The sequence below is a fragment of the Ctenopharyngodon idella genome, chromosome 13 (genome assembly GCF_019924925.1).
Source record: "Ctenopharyngodon idella isolate HZGC_01 chromosome 13, HZGC01, whole genome shotgun sequence".
In the NCBI taxonomy this organism is placed as follows: Eukaryota; Metazoa; Chordata; class Actinopteri; order Cypriniformes; family Xenocyprididae; genus Ctenopharyngodon; species Ctenopharyngodon idella.
The window spans coordinates 16,405,813-16,419,175 of record NC_067232.1 but is presented as its reverse complement, the minus strand read 5'-3'; the positions used below and the strand labels follow the sequence as shown (position 1 = coordinate 16,419,175).

Here is a 13,363-nt window from a genome sequence, read left to right as displayed (position 1 = left end):
GGTATTTCATGCAAACAGTCACATATCAAACACAGTACATTGCATGGAATACTGTATCCCAGAATGCCAAGCACTCAGCTTGACCTTTCATTATTTTAGTGTGACAGATGAACTGGAAATGATAGTAAATGCCATTTAAACATGCTTTTTGACTCATCATTTCATTGGAGCGGCAAAAGTTTACATTTTTACATAAAATTAGGTTTAAAAAAAACTATGTGTAAACGCTAGCCATTGTGTCATCTTTTTAAAACTTTTTCCCACTCTCCTTCATCCATACTGTTCTTTCTCATTTTTTAAAAATTTTTTTCCATTTGTTCTTTCTCCCTCTCTGCAGATATGCTTACCTGAGAAGTTTTTTTGAACACAAAATGTTTAATTTTTGTTGAATCCTTGATTAGCCAGTTCAGGTGTGTTTGATTAGAGACGGCATTAAACTCTGCTGGGAAGGATCTCTGTGTGTGCTGATTTGTCTGAGGTTATGATTTGTACGAATAAATTAATTAGGAAATTTGAACTCAAAAGCTCTGTTCGAAATTGCCCCCTATATTCCCCTATATCCGGAAGGGCTGTCGCTTTTGCATAGGTTGTGCTGTTTAATAATCATTTGAAGCTTAGCAAACTGGCAGCTCCAGTAGTAATGAAAAGATTTATCTTGAACTGAAATCTGAAATTATCTTGCATGAAATGGAGACCTCGTCATAATCAAAACTTTTTTTTTAGTTTTGATTATGACGAGGAGCAAAAGGAGATGGAGTAGAAATTGATGGATATCATTTCTAAAAGCTTTTAAAACCGTCTTACTTTCTTTACTTAAAGGGATAGTACATACACTTTAGGCTTATTGTTTTAAATTCATAAAATAATTTTTAAACAACATTGGAACCTTTTAAGTTTAAGTTCCACATGTAATATTCTAGTGCTTGTACTTTGTAGTATGCCAGGGAGCAGCAGAAGCAGCAGCAAGTGCCTGGAGTTGTTATGGCAACCTGATACATTTCAAGCAGATTTGCTGATAGATGTTCTAGAATGAAGGTATTGGCAAATCAGCTTGCAGTGGCAATGAAACAGTTCTGCAGTGATTCTACTGAGATTCGCAAACAAAGCCAGAGACTGTTGACAGCTGAAACTTGGAAGCAGTTATTGCTTTTTAGAGAATTATCAGAACACCGGGACACACCTTGTGAAGCTGGGTTTATCTCGGGTTAACGGGACGTCTGGTCATCCTAGATCGCATTTCAGAACGCAGTGGTGCGTGAAAGTGTGTTTCGGCTTAAGATTGCATTTAATTCCCAGAGTGGAAAAAGAATAGAGGAGGAATGTTGTCTTTTCTGATTTTGAGCACATGTGCAATGTTTAGATTCATTTGCAATCTGCCGAGTCACTGGAGCTCGGAACGGGTGGAGAAGCCATTGTAAGGATTTTTTCACTAGACACTAGACAGGAATAAATCTTGTTTAGTGTATATCCTTTACTTCTAGCATGTGAACTCAAACATACACACACACATTGGGTTTTCATGTTTTTTTGGGGGGACTTTCCATAGACATAATGATTTTTATAGTGTATAAACTGTATATTCTATCCCCTACCCCTGAACACAACCCTCATAGAAAACTTTCTGCATTTTTACATTTTCAAAAAAGCATAATTTAATATGATTTATAAGCTGTTTTCCTCATAGGGATGAAAAAATGTCCCCACAACATAGGGTTTACCAGGACCGCACACACACGCACACACACACACACACACACACACACACACACACACACGTCTTGGTTTTTGGCAATGGCAATTAAACAGAATAGAAATAAAGAGCTAGTGACGGTTTTAAGACACATGGAGAGTGTCAATTTGAACTTAATTTTAATATATTTAGTCATTTTATATAATAATGATTTCTGTAGTTTTATTTATAAAAAGAAAAAAAAGGATGTAATGTGAGAGGACAACCAGCCAACTAATGCCACAAAACAAAGTCCACATTTGATGGTTGTTTTTCCACCAAAAATGATGTCACTTTCTGCAGAATGATGTCATTACCAGACAGGTTTTTGTTAAGAATATTACATTGTGGCTGTTTTGGAAGGATTTTGAAAGCTATATTAATAGAAAACTTGGTGTATGATAGAAATCTGTGTATTTAATGTGCTTTTTTAATTTTTAGAATGGCATTTTGGATTGTAAAAAAATACATTATGTAATTATTTGTTTTATTAGGAACATTCTGTATACACAAGAAGTGGGTACTTCAGAAACCAAATTTCTTATATTTTATAAATGTCATAAACCTTTTAGACCAAACTAAAAACAAAAAGTGGTGAAAATGTAAAGTTATATATAGTTATATACAGTGTTGGGTAAGTTACTTCAAAAAAGTAATTAATTACTAATTACATCATCAATGTTGTATTTAAAATACTTTTCTAATTACTCTGTCTGAAAAGTAATTTAATTACTCAATAAGTAACTCAACTCATTACTTATTACTTATTAAAATACCTATAAAGCTTGACCGGATAGACAATAGAAAGGAAATTCTTCTAATAATTTAAATATGAATCAAACATGGAATAGTTTAGACTTTATAGCTTTTTAAAACATTTTAGCTTTATTAAAACATACTATAATACTTAAAATTTTTAGTAATAAATAGGGATGTCAAGATACCAAAATCTAGTAGTCGGTACCGATACCAACAGAAGTGCACAATACTCGATACCAAAGTCCATACCACAGTAAAAAATATTTAAAGATACAAATAAAACAATGCTATATGTTTTTCAGGTAGGTCTAATAGTAAAAATACCACAGAAATTGAATAGTCAAATATAAAATAACTCATAACTGTATAAGTTAAATATATATTAATCCTTATTAAAGCTTTTCTTTTGTTGTTTGATTATCATTTATAATACAGACAGCCAATAGTAGATGGTAGTATGTTTTAAAGACAATATGCTGTTACACATGCTGTTCACATTCACATAACCAACGCGAATATACGCCAAGACGGGCATTTTTACATAACTGTGTGTGTATTTGAACGTTTATGTGTAATAAACCGCGAAAATCTGACACTCGCGAGAGGCGGCTATGTGTGTGCACTTTGGTCGAGAGCGCACTGACTGAAGACCGTCTCTCAGAGAGCGCGCGCAGTTTTTTCTCTTTAGGACATAGCTTACATTTACCGTAATGTTCTTGCCTACCTGTGTCAAAAAAGTGAAGTACCTGGAATATTTCCATTCTGCAAAACAGCCACTCGCTTCTGCCGACATCTTCAGACAGCGACTACACAGCCAACTGGTGCAAAGTTGCGAACTCATGCGCAACTCACTACAGCCAACGATTTTAAAGGCAGCGTTCACTTTTACCTTTAGACGACAAATTTAGATTTTAAATTCAGTATTGATTTAAACAGAACTGTTGAACTAATTTAAGTACATTATAAGTAACTGTAATTAAATTACCTAAAAATGAACAGTAATCTCTTACTTTACTTTTTCAGTGGATAAGTAATTTAGTGGATAAGTAACACCCAACACTGGTTTTATATATATATATATATATATATATATACAGTCAAACAAAACATTATTCAGACATTTTTGATATTTTTGAAATATTTTTACCAGTGGGTGCAGGACACTTTAGTTAATTTATGTAAGTGAGGATAGGAAAATAAAGTAAACTGTGACATATTATACCCAAACATTCTTCATTCAGTGGACTACCATTAAAATTGATAACAATTTGGAACCAAAAATTATTCAGACATTTTGACCTGACCATGTTTTGCTTGAGTGTTATCTGACATAATTAAGATTATTTTTTTCTGACACAGTTTAACTCTGAGATCTTGTCATATTTTATTACCATTTTTTAAACTATAGTGAATAAACTGTATTAATGAATGAAATGTTCAAGGTGTCTGAATAAATTTTGGTTTGACTGTATATATATATATATATATATATTACAAAAGCATAACAGGATGGAAAGTGAAAGTTCACCCCAAGTTCACTTTATTGTGACATTTTGATATATTATTTTCTCACAAAAAGCTATTGTAAAGCTTTAGATTACTTGGATTATAAGTCATATACGGTAGACATCTTTTATTATACTTTTATGGCTCTTTTGAGGTCAGTAACATTTTTTTAAAATAAAATAAAGAATGAATTAAATTGTTGAAAAGTGACAGTCTTTACTGTCACTTTTCAACAGCTTACATTCATTTTTGAATTCATAATATTACAAAATATTTATATTTCAAATAAATGCTTTTCTTGAACTTTTTATTCATCACAGAATCCAGGAAAAAAATGTATCATGGTTTCCACAAAATATTACACAGTACAACTGTTTTCAACATTGATAATAATAATAAGAGCATCAAATCAGCATTTAGAGGATCATGTGACACTGGCTACGTTTACATGGACACCTTCCGAATAAATCCGACTGTAGTGTTTACATGAATGCTAAATAAAGTGATCGGTTGATGTGCGCGTTTATATGTCACAAGCTTCAAATCGGGATTGATTTTTTTGACGTGCACACTGCACGAATATACAGAGTTTCCCGCTGTTTGCGCATACTAACTATTCTCCTACATTGCTTCTTTTCTTTGTTTTAAAGAGCTGACTTAACAAAAGGACCGATGGGACGTTGTCCTGCTCCACTTCACAGACGATGAGTGGAAGGAGAATTTTAGAATGGCACGACAGTCATTTATGACACTTCATTCAACAACAACAACAGCTAGCGTCATAACGTCATTACGCCATTTCTACTTTCCAGTTTCGGTTTTCAGTCCAGTCAAGTGTTTACATGTCCTCTCGATCGAATCAGAAAAGGTTTAAACCACCCCTTACAATCCGAATGAATAGGGTTTATGTAAACGCAGCTACTGAATACTGGAGTAATGACTGCTAATGATGGCTAATTTTACTGTTCCTTAAAGTCATATATGGTGGAGACATGAAAATGTACCGCTCAGTAGGAATGACCTACATCAGATCACAGACCAAACATGCAGCCCTGTCACAGTCTTTGTGTGTGTGTGTGTGTGTGTGTGTGTGTGTGTGTGTGTGTGTGTTTTGTCTCTCTTTTCGCTGTGTGAGAGTGAGTGAGAGAGGCTGAGAGGACGTTTGAGTATAATGTGTCCGCTAATGGAGGGGAAACAGGGCAGAGCAGAAGGGAATGAGAACATGAGTATGTTAGACTGAAAGACATATTAGAGAGAGATGAAGAGGTGTGGGTCTGCAGACAGCTGTACTGTGAGTAACTGATCCGAATGGAGGGAGGGGGATGTTCACAGGTCAAACATGCACACACACAGAAACTCTCATTGAAACACAGCTGAAACAGGTGTTACTCACAGTCACAGAGAAACCAGGTCAACATCAATCACATGCTGAGTTATAAATACACACACACATGCTGAGAATTTAGCAATGAAAGAGTGACAGAGGGAGAGAGAAATGGATGTTACAAATAAGAGGTGTTAAGAGACTGATTCCTTAAATAAACAGTCATGTAGGCCGATCAACAATTTGACAGTGTTGGGCTACAGCTATGTAGCTAGCTAAGATACCAACTACTTTTCAGAAAGAAAAAAATAAGCTAAGGTGAGAGCTAGCCTTTGGAGAATTAGCTTGCAACATTGGGATGCTTTTATAATTCTTCATATAATTTGTTTGGTAACACTTTACAATTAGTTAACATGAACTAAGGATGAACAATACTTTAACAGCATTTATTTATCTTAGTTAATGTTAATTTCAACATTTACTAATACATTATTGAAATCAGAAGTTGTATTTGTTAACATTAGTTAATGCACTGTGAACTAACATGAACAATGAAGGACTTTATTTTTATTACCTAACATTAACAAAGATTAATAAATACTGTAACATATATATTGCTCATTGTTAGTTCTTGTTAGTTAATACATTAATGTTAACAAATGAGACTTTATTGAAGTCTTACCATTTCTTCTAATACATGTTTATTGAAGAACCAAAAACATCTACAAAGATGATATTGCCTGTTTTCATGTATATATGTACATACGCTATTATTCAGAATGTTTTGGGTTTGCAAAATTTCCCTTCTGCTCACCAAGGCTGCATTTATTTGATCAAAATACAGTAAAACAGTAATATTGTGAAATATTATTACAATTTAAAATAACTTTTTTATTTAAATATATTTTATAAAATGTAATTTATTCTTGTTATGGCAAAACTGAATTTTCAGCATCACTACTCCAGTCTTCAGTGTCACATGATCCATCAGAAATCATTCTAATATGCTGATTTTATGTTCAAGAAACAGTTCTTATTATTATCAATGTGGAACAGTTGTGCTGCTTAATATTATAATATAAAACATTATAAATGTCTTTACTGTCTTAATAAGTATAGAGGGTAGGCACCTGACGTCACTGTCAGTCGGAGTGACTGCGGTTACACCCATTGATTGGCAAAAAGATTGAGTGGCAGCATTGGTTTTCAGCTTGAATGCCGCAAAAAACACACAAAACGGGAAAGAGCTTTGCGATTGACTATACAAATAGATTTGACAAGAAATCTGAGGTATATTTTTACAGACTGCCGAAAGCTACAGAAAAAGAAGCAAATGGATTGCTGCAAATTCACAGAAACAGCTGGACTCCAGGCAGAGAAATGTGGATTTGCAGTTATCATTTTGTCAATATGTTGAATTTTGGCGTAAAATCTAGGGCTGGACCAGAATATTCGAATATTCGTTTGGTAGGTTGGTATTCGATTTTCAGTTTTGGGATTCGAATTTCGTGTTGTTTTTTTTGAACACCTGGCATCCCCCTCGCGAAACGGTTCTCATTCGCGCTTGAATGTTTACAATATAAAATCTGGCGAAATACAATACTCTTTTTAACAATTATCTTATATAACCTAGCCGTTTTTAATATGATGGACAGTTTAAGGAACCCAACCTTGTTATACTTAATAAATATATTTGCTTCTTAGCCTACTAATGTGTTCCCTGCACCTGGAGTTTTCTCTGTCTGAAGCGCACAACTGCATGAGCTCGTATTTTGGGTTATAGAAACAAAATATATTAGCCGTTTAACCATTATTATCAGTCTAAATGAATCTACTGCAAAATATATGAGCTTGTTAAATTTGGGAGCGATTTGTTTGCCAGAAAAATGTTAGGCTACCTTTTTAAAAGTATTGCTATTAACAGACCTGTGTTTTATATCTCGGAGCATATTAGCCCTGCCCGCGTGAGGCGCTCCGCTTCCGGCTCGCGCTGTTCTGTAGTTTATTAAAAGTTTATTAATTCTGAACGTGTTCTCCACATAATCAAAATGCAAACAGGCAGACAGACATACAGAGATTCCTGCTGTAACGCGTTGTCTACGGAGCAAATAGGGATACGTTAGCTCACTTAGCTTGAGTTATTGATACCACACAGACTTAACAGAGGCGATTGACATTTCATAACTGGCGCTTTATTCCCCATGAAACACGTGTAACTGTCCGTCGCAAATGTTATGCCGTCCACAGCGTTACTTAATAAAGAAAATAACTTTAAATAGCTACAGAAAAACAGAAATAACCCGCATACATGCGTTGCTCGAGTCGTTCGACACAGTTCAACCGGGAGCGCGCTGTTCTTAAAGGGGCCACACCATATTTCTACTCGTTACACATCTTCAGCCCCCTCCCGCCTAAGCTTCGAATATTCGGTGCTGATTACTACCGAGCTTCGAAGCTCAAAAAATTGTATTCGGACCAGCCCTAAAATCATACTCTATATATTGTATTGTCATGTATTGTATTGACAGCTCATCAATTAAATATTTACCATCTTATATTCTGCATAATTGGGTGTTTTTAAATAAACAATGACAAAAACTATAAAAGTTTTTGGACTGGATGATATATAACATTGAAATAAGTGATCACCAGGATTTAGACCTACCTATATTGTATTTATATAAAGCGTTCACAGGCAAATTTGCTTTATGTATTTCTCCGGCGTTGAAATCAGGCACATATAAATGTCTGGAAACACGATTCCTGGCTGCATGTTAATATCTATGGATTACTGGATCTTTGATAAGTTGTAACAGGAACACTATCGAGTCCAACCTTTAGTTTAATCGTTTGTTTTACTCTTGTTTTTAACTCGCGTTTTCGCAGTTTCCCCTATTAAATCCAGTCATGCAGCAGGCTCTTTTGCCACTCAGTCCAGCTGAGAGGGGGTGTTCCGGCAGGAAAGTGATGTCAGCGCATACCCTCTAATCTTTTCTTCTTTTTTTCAAAATAAAAAAAGTTGTTGAACTTTCTTCAAAGTTATACAATGATTGAATGCATTTGCAGGTTTTGTTTCAGTTGTTTGTAGGCTGAAAAGAGCGATTCATTTGCAAATTGAACATCGCTAATTATGATTCTAAAGACACAAGACTTGATTGCTGAAATATTGTCAGGGAAAATGCAATATGTTCGTTAACATTACAGCTAACTGTAGCTTAATCAGTAAAATAACTTTGCTACTGAAAAGCTACTTGATTTCTAATAGCGATATTACAACCTTGCCAATGAAAAATGTAATTAAAATACTTACATTATTATTTTTAGTGATGCTACAAACAACAGGGTGTAGAGTTTTAACTAAAACCCATCTTGCAGATAACCTTTTTGTCAGCAAACATGATTGATGGTACATGACAGCTTGGAGAATGAATCATAGAAAGATGATACAGTGTGTTTGACCTCTGACCTCAGGACAGTCCACTGACCCCTTGCTTGATCTCTGACCCCTTATGTTGTGTTTCTCTCTCTCTTTTTCTCTCTCAGTAAAACCATACAGGTTAAGATCATCGATGATGAGGAGTATGAAAAAAACAAAAACTTCTACCTGGAGCTAGCTGAACCACGCATGGTGGACATGAGCCTCCAGAAAGGTAAAACACACACAATGTACTCATAGAAAGACCACATCCCATTTTTTATTTATTTATTTTTTGCTCTTCATCTATTCATTCATTTCTAAATTCATTTTGATTCATCCAGTGGGTCTTTATCAGCTCATGAAAGCATAAAACCATCACCATGAGTTTATATGTGTTATTCTGCTGTCTGCATGTTTCATGATGTTTTCGTTGATAGCAGCAAGCGTTTTGTTGTTTTATGAGATTTACGATCAGTACTCAAATGTTTGGGGGGAAGTAAGATTTTAAAAAATAAAAGACTTCTTTCAAAAACATCAAAAAATCTTACCATCTCCAAACTTTTGAACGGTAGTCTATATAATCAGCTGTCACTGGATTTTGACTACAATTGTGCAAATTTTCTGACGGTATGAATGCTACCAGTAGAGGGCACCCAGGATAACCCCGCAGATTCAGAGTCAGTATAAGGGGGAGATGAAAATTAATGTTGGAAAATTAATGGGAAAAATGTTGGAGCCTTGGTGCAGAAAGTAGCTCACTTGCTTACATATAAAAGCTTATGTAAAAATTAAGACCCTAACTGCCTTAAAGAGTTAGTTCACCCAAAAATGAAAATAATGTCATTAATTACTCACCCTCATGCCGTTCCACACTCGTAAGACCTTCGTTAATCTTCAGAAAACAAATTAAGATATTTTTGTTGAAATCCGATGGCTCAGTGAGGCCTGCATAGCCAGCAATGACATTTCCTCTCTCAAGATCCATTAATGTACTAAAAACATATTTAAATCAGTTCATGTGATTGACAGTGGTTGAATATTAATATTATAAAGCGACGAGAATATTTTTGGTGCACCAAAAAAACAAAAAAACGACTTATTTAGTGATGGCCGATTTCAAAACACTGCTTTATTAAGCTTCGGAGCGTTATGAATCAGCGTGTTGAATCATGATTCGGATCGCGTGTCAAACCGCCAAACTGCTGAAATCACGTGACTTTGGCGCTCCGAACCACTGATTCGACACAAAAGATTCATAACGCTCCGAAGCTTAATGATGCAGTGTTTTGAAATCGGCCATTACTATATAAGTCGTCATTTAGTTTTTTTGGCGCACCAAAAATATTCTTGTCGCTTTATAATATTAATATTGAACCACTGTACTCACATGAACTGATTTAAATATGTTTTTAGTACATTAATGGATCTTGAGAGCGGAAATGTCATTGCTGGCTATGCAGGCCTCACTGAGTCATCGGATTTCAAGAAAAATATCTTAATTTATGTTCTGAAGATGAACGAAGGACTTACGGGTGTGGAACGCCATGAGGGTGAGTAATAAATGACATTATTTTCATTTTTGGGTGAACTAGCCCTTTAATGGTAAAATAACCTTTTTTGTCTTTTGCTCTAGAACGTGTATGTCTTTTAGGGACCAGCATGAAATAATGTATTTTGCCTGAAGAAGCAATATTTGTCAGATGTTATTTCTTATACATTATTGAAACTGTAAGTTTAGCCAACAGTTTCTGAGATATCCCAATTCAAGTTGATAAGATGCCTATTGCCTAGAAAAAACTGTAGCTACCCAGGGGCATGGCCAAGATGGCCGCCAAGTGGACTGACTTGCCTTAAAGGGGATTTTACTGAAAGCACATGAATCCAACGAAGACCCACGGGTCACGGCTTTCCAACTGACTCATCTCCGACTCACACGAGAAATGCTGTGATGATGTTTTTGTAATGCTTTAGAAATGGCAACGTTCCTGTCTTTGTCTTCCAGTTTTTATATAGTTCCCAAAATACCTTGAGACTGTTGTTTAGAAGACTATATGAAGGATTAGCTATCAGTGTTGCTTTTTCAATCCTTTGGAGTTTCAGTAAACATTGACCTTAAACGCCAGTGCAGGATCTCAAAGAGTGTGAGAAATGAATGCAAACACACACACACACATCAAGTAGTCAAGTGTGTGTCTCAATATCTCTCCATAAATCAGGCAGACGTGGTCAATGCTACCAGCACCCACACCGCAGCACTGCGGTACAGTGTGTGTGTTTGCATGTATGCATGTGTCCTTGTCCCAGTATTATACCCTTCAGAAAGAATGAGAGATGAAGAACAGCTGGTCCTCTCTGTTTGAGCTCTCATCTCGCCTGGACAACATTAAACAACCTACTTATTAACTTACCTAAGCCCACAAAAACAACATGTTGGCTTGTCTCCTCACTTGTGTGCTTGTAAACAAGCAGTTTATTAATTATTCATTAGGTATTTCTTTATTTTCATGCCAGCATGGACTTGGATAAGATTTAATTTTGATGTACAGAGAAACCCAAGGAAAAAGTTCCTCAAATCAGATATATATGCGCATTCATGACTATAATTTGTTTTTACAACCATTAATGAGGTTTTTTTTTAATATTCTTGTTTCTATGGGAAACTGCATTCTGTTAATTGTATGAATGTTATATTGTGCTGTTTGTAATTTAGCGATTGTGGTTCTGATTCTGATTCCTCCTAATGATTCTTGTTCCTTGATGATTCAGTGAACAGTTGTAATAATTCAGTGAGTGAGTCAGATTGATGGAATTGCTCAGCGGAAAACAAAATTTTGTCTTTAATTATTCACCTTCATGCCTTTCCAAACACGTATAATTTTCGCTGTGTAGATTCAGTAACGCACATTGTTTTTTTATTAGTCTTCTATGCAGACAAAAGATTGTATCAAATGGATTGGTTTTGAAACTGAACCTGTAATAGGAGACAGATCACTTGTCCTACATCAAAACATGACTTTAGAACTGCTGATCCTGTGCTGTCGCTGCAAAATATGTTGAGGGATGTAAAGAAACATTCTCAGCTTTATACATCTTTGGCATTGAACCCTCTTATACACCAACTGGATACGTATAAAAATATGGAGGTAGAGACGGTGATGAAAAAAAGTGTAGACAGCAGGAAAACTGAGACTGGAGAAAGATAGAGAGAGGCAGGTGAGTGATGAGAAACACAAAAAATAGTGAGAATTGTGAAGTTTTTTTTTTTGGTTTTAGTCATACCCCGCTAGAAATGTTACGTTCCCAGAACATTCTCAGAACGTCCCCACTGGTGTTATAGACGTTGTCTAGTAACGTTCCCAGAACGTTCCGAGACGGTCACGCTATGGAGTTCTTTTAAGGGTTGGGGGACGTTATTTGGTGGACCCATTACTATAGGACGTTCTGTTAACTTCCCAAATGTCCTCTTTGTAACGTTCTTGCGCGACCATAAAATAACCAAAATAGAACGTCCCCCTAAACTCATATCGGGAACGTTATTAAATGACCAACAGAGGACCATGTGGGAATGTTCTGTTAATGTCCCAAATATCCTCTTTGTAACGTTCTTATGTGACCATAAAATTAACCAAATTGGAATGTCCCCATAAAGTCATATAAGGAACCTTGAACTGCAGCACTTTCACTACCATCTTCTGTAAAGGTTCAGAAATTTCGTCACCTTTAGAGAACTTTTAGGCAACGTTGCGCAAGGTCACGAGAACGTCACCTTCTATGTGGGTAGTTTTTGTCAAAGAAAACAAACAAACAAATATCCTTTAAATTTAGTCAATATTTTATGTCATATTTAATTTTAGTTGATTTTTCTAAATTTAGTAGATGAAAAAAATCTAAATTAATGCAAAACATTTAGTACATTTAAAGGATTAGTTCACCCAAAAATGAAAATTCTGTCATTAATTACTCACCCTCATGTCTTTCCACACCCATAAGAACTTCGTTCATCTTCGGAACACAAGTTAAGATATTTTTGACAAAATCCGATGGCTCAGTAAAGCCTGCATCGCCAGCAATAACACTCCTTTTTTCAATGCCCATAAAGCTACTAAAAACATATTTAAAACAGTTCATGTGTCTACAGTGATTCAACCTTATTATTATAAAGCGACGAGAATACTTTTTTGCGCCAAAAATAACAAAATAGCAACTTTATTCCACAATATCTAGTGATGGGTGATTTCAAAACACTGCTTGTGTTTGAAATACGTTTTTAGTAGCTTTCTGAGCATTGAAAAAGGGAGTGTTATTGCTGGCGATGCAGGCCTTACTGAGTCATCGGATTTTATCAAAATTATCTTAATTTGTGTTCTGAAGATGAACGAAGGTCTTACAGGTGTGGAACGGCATGACGGTGAGTAATAAATGACAGAATTTTAATTTTTAGGTGAACTAACCCTTTAAAAAAAACATATAAATACTATGAATTTATAAGCATATCACTTTATTGACTGTGATATATTGTGATGTGTGTGTGTGTGTGTGTATATATATATATATATATTTATATAATATATATATGTATACACACATACAGTTGATATTCTGATCATATTTTTCCCCAAGCACATTT

At 35.2% G+C, this 13,363-nt stretch overlaps 1 protein-coding gene across 3 annotated transcripts in view; it reads left to right on the top strand.

Annotated features, from left to right (window-relative positions):
* Positions 1–13,363, top strand: part of slc8a3 (solute carrier family 8 member 3) — a 63,705-nt gene that overhangs the window by 33,556 nt on the left and 16,786 nt on the right. For all 3 annotated transcript variants that reach the window (XM_051916469.1, XM_051916468.1, XM_051916470.1), the window contains exon 3: positions 8,862–8,968. In XM_051916469.1, coding sequence (XP_051772429.1) covers positions 8,862–8,968 — 107 coding nt within the window. The remainder of the gene's footprint in view (positions 1–8,861; positions 8,969–13,363) is intronic.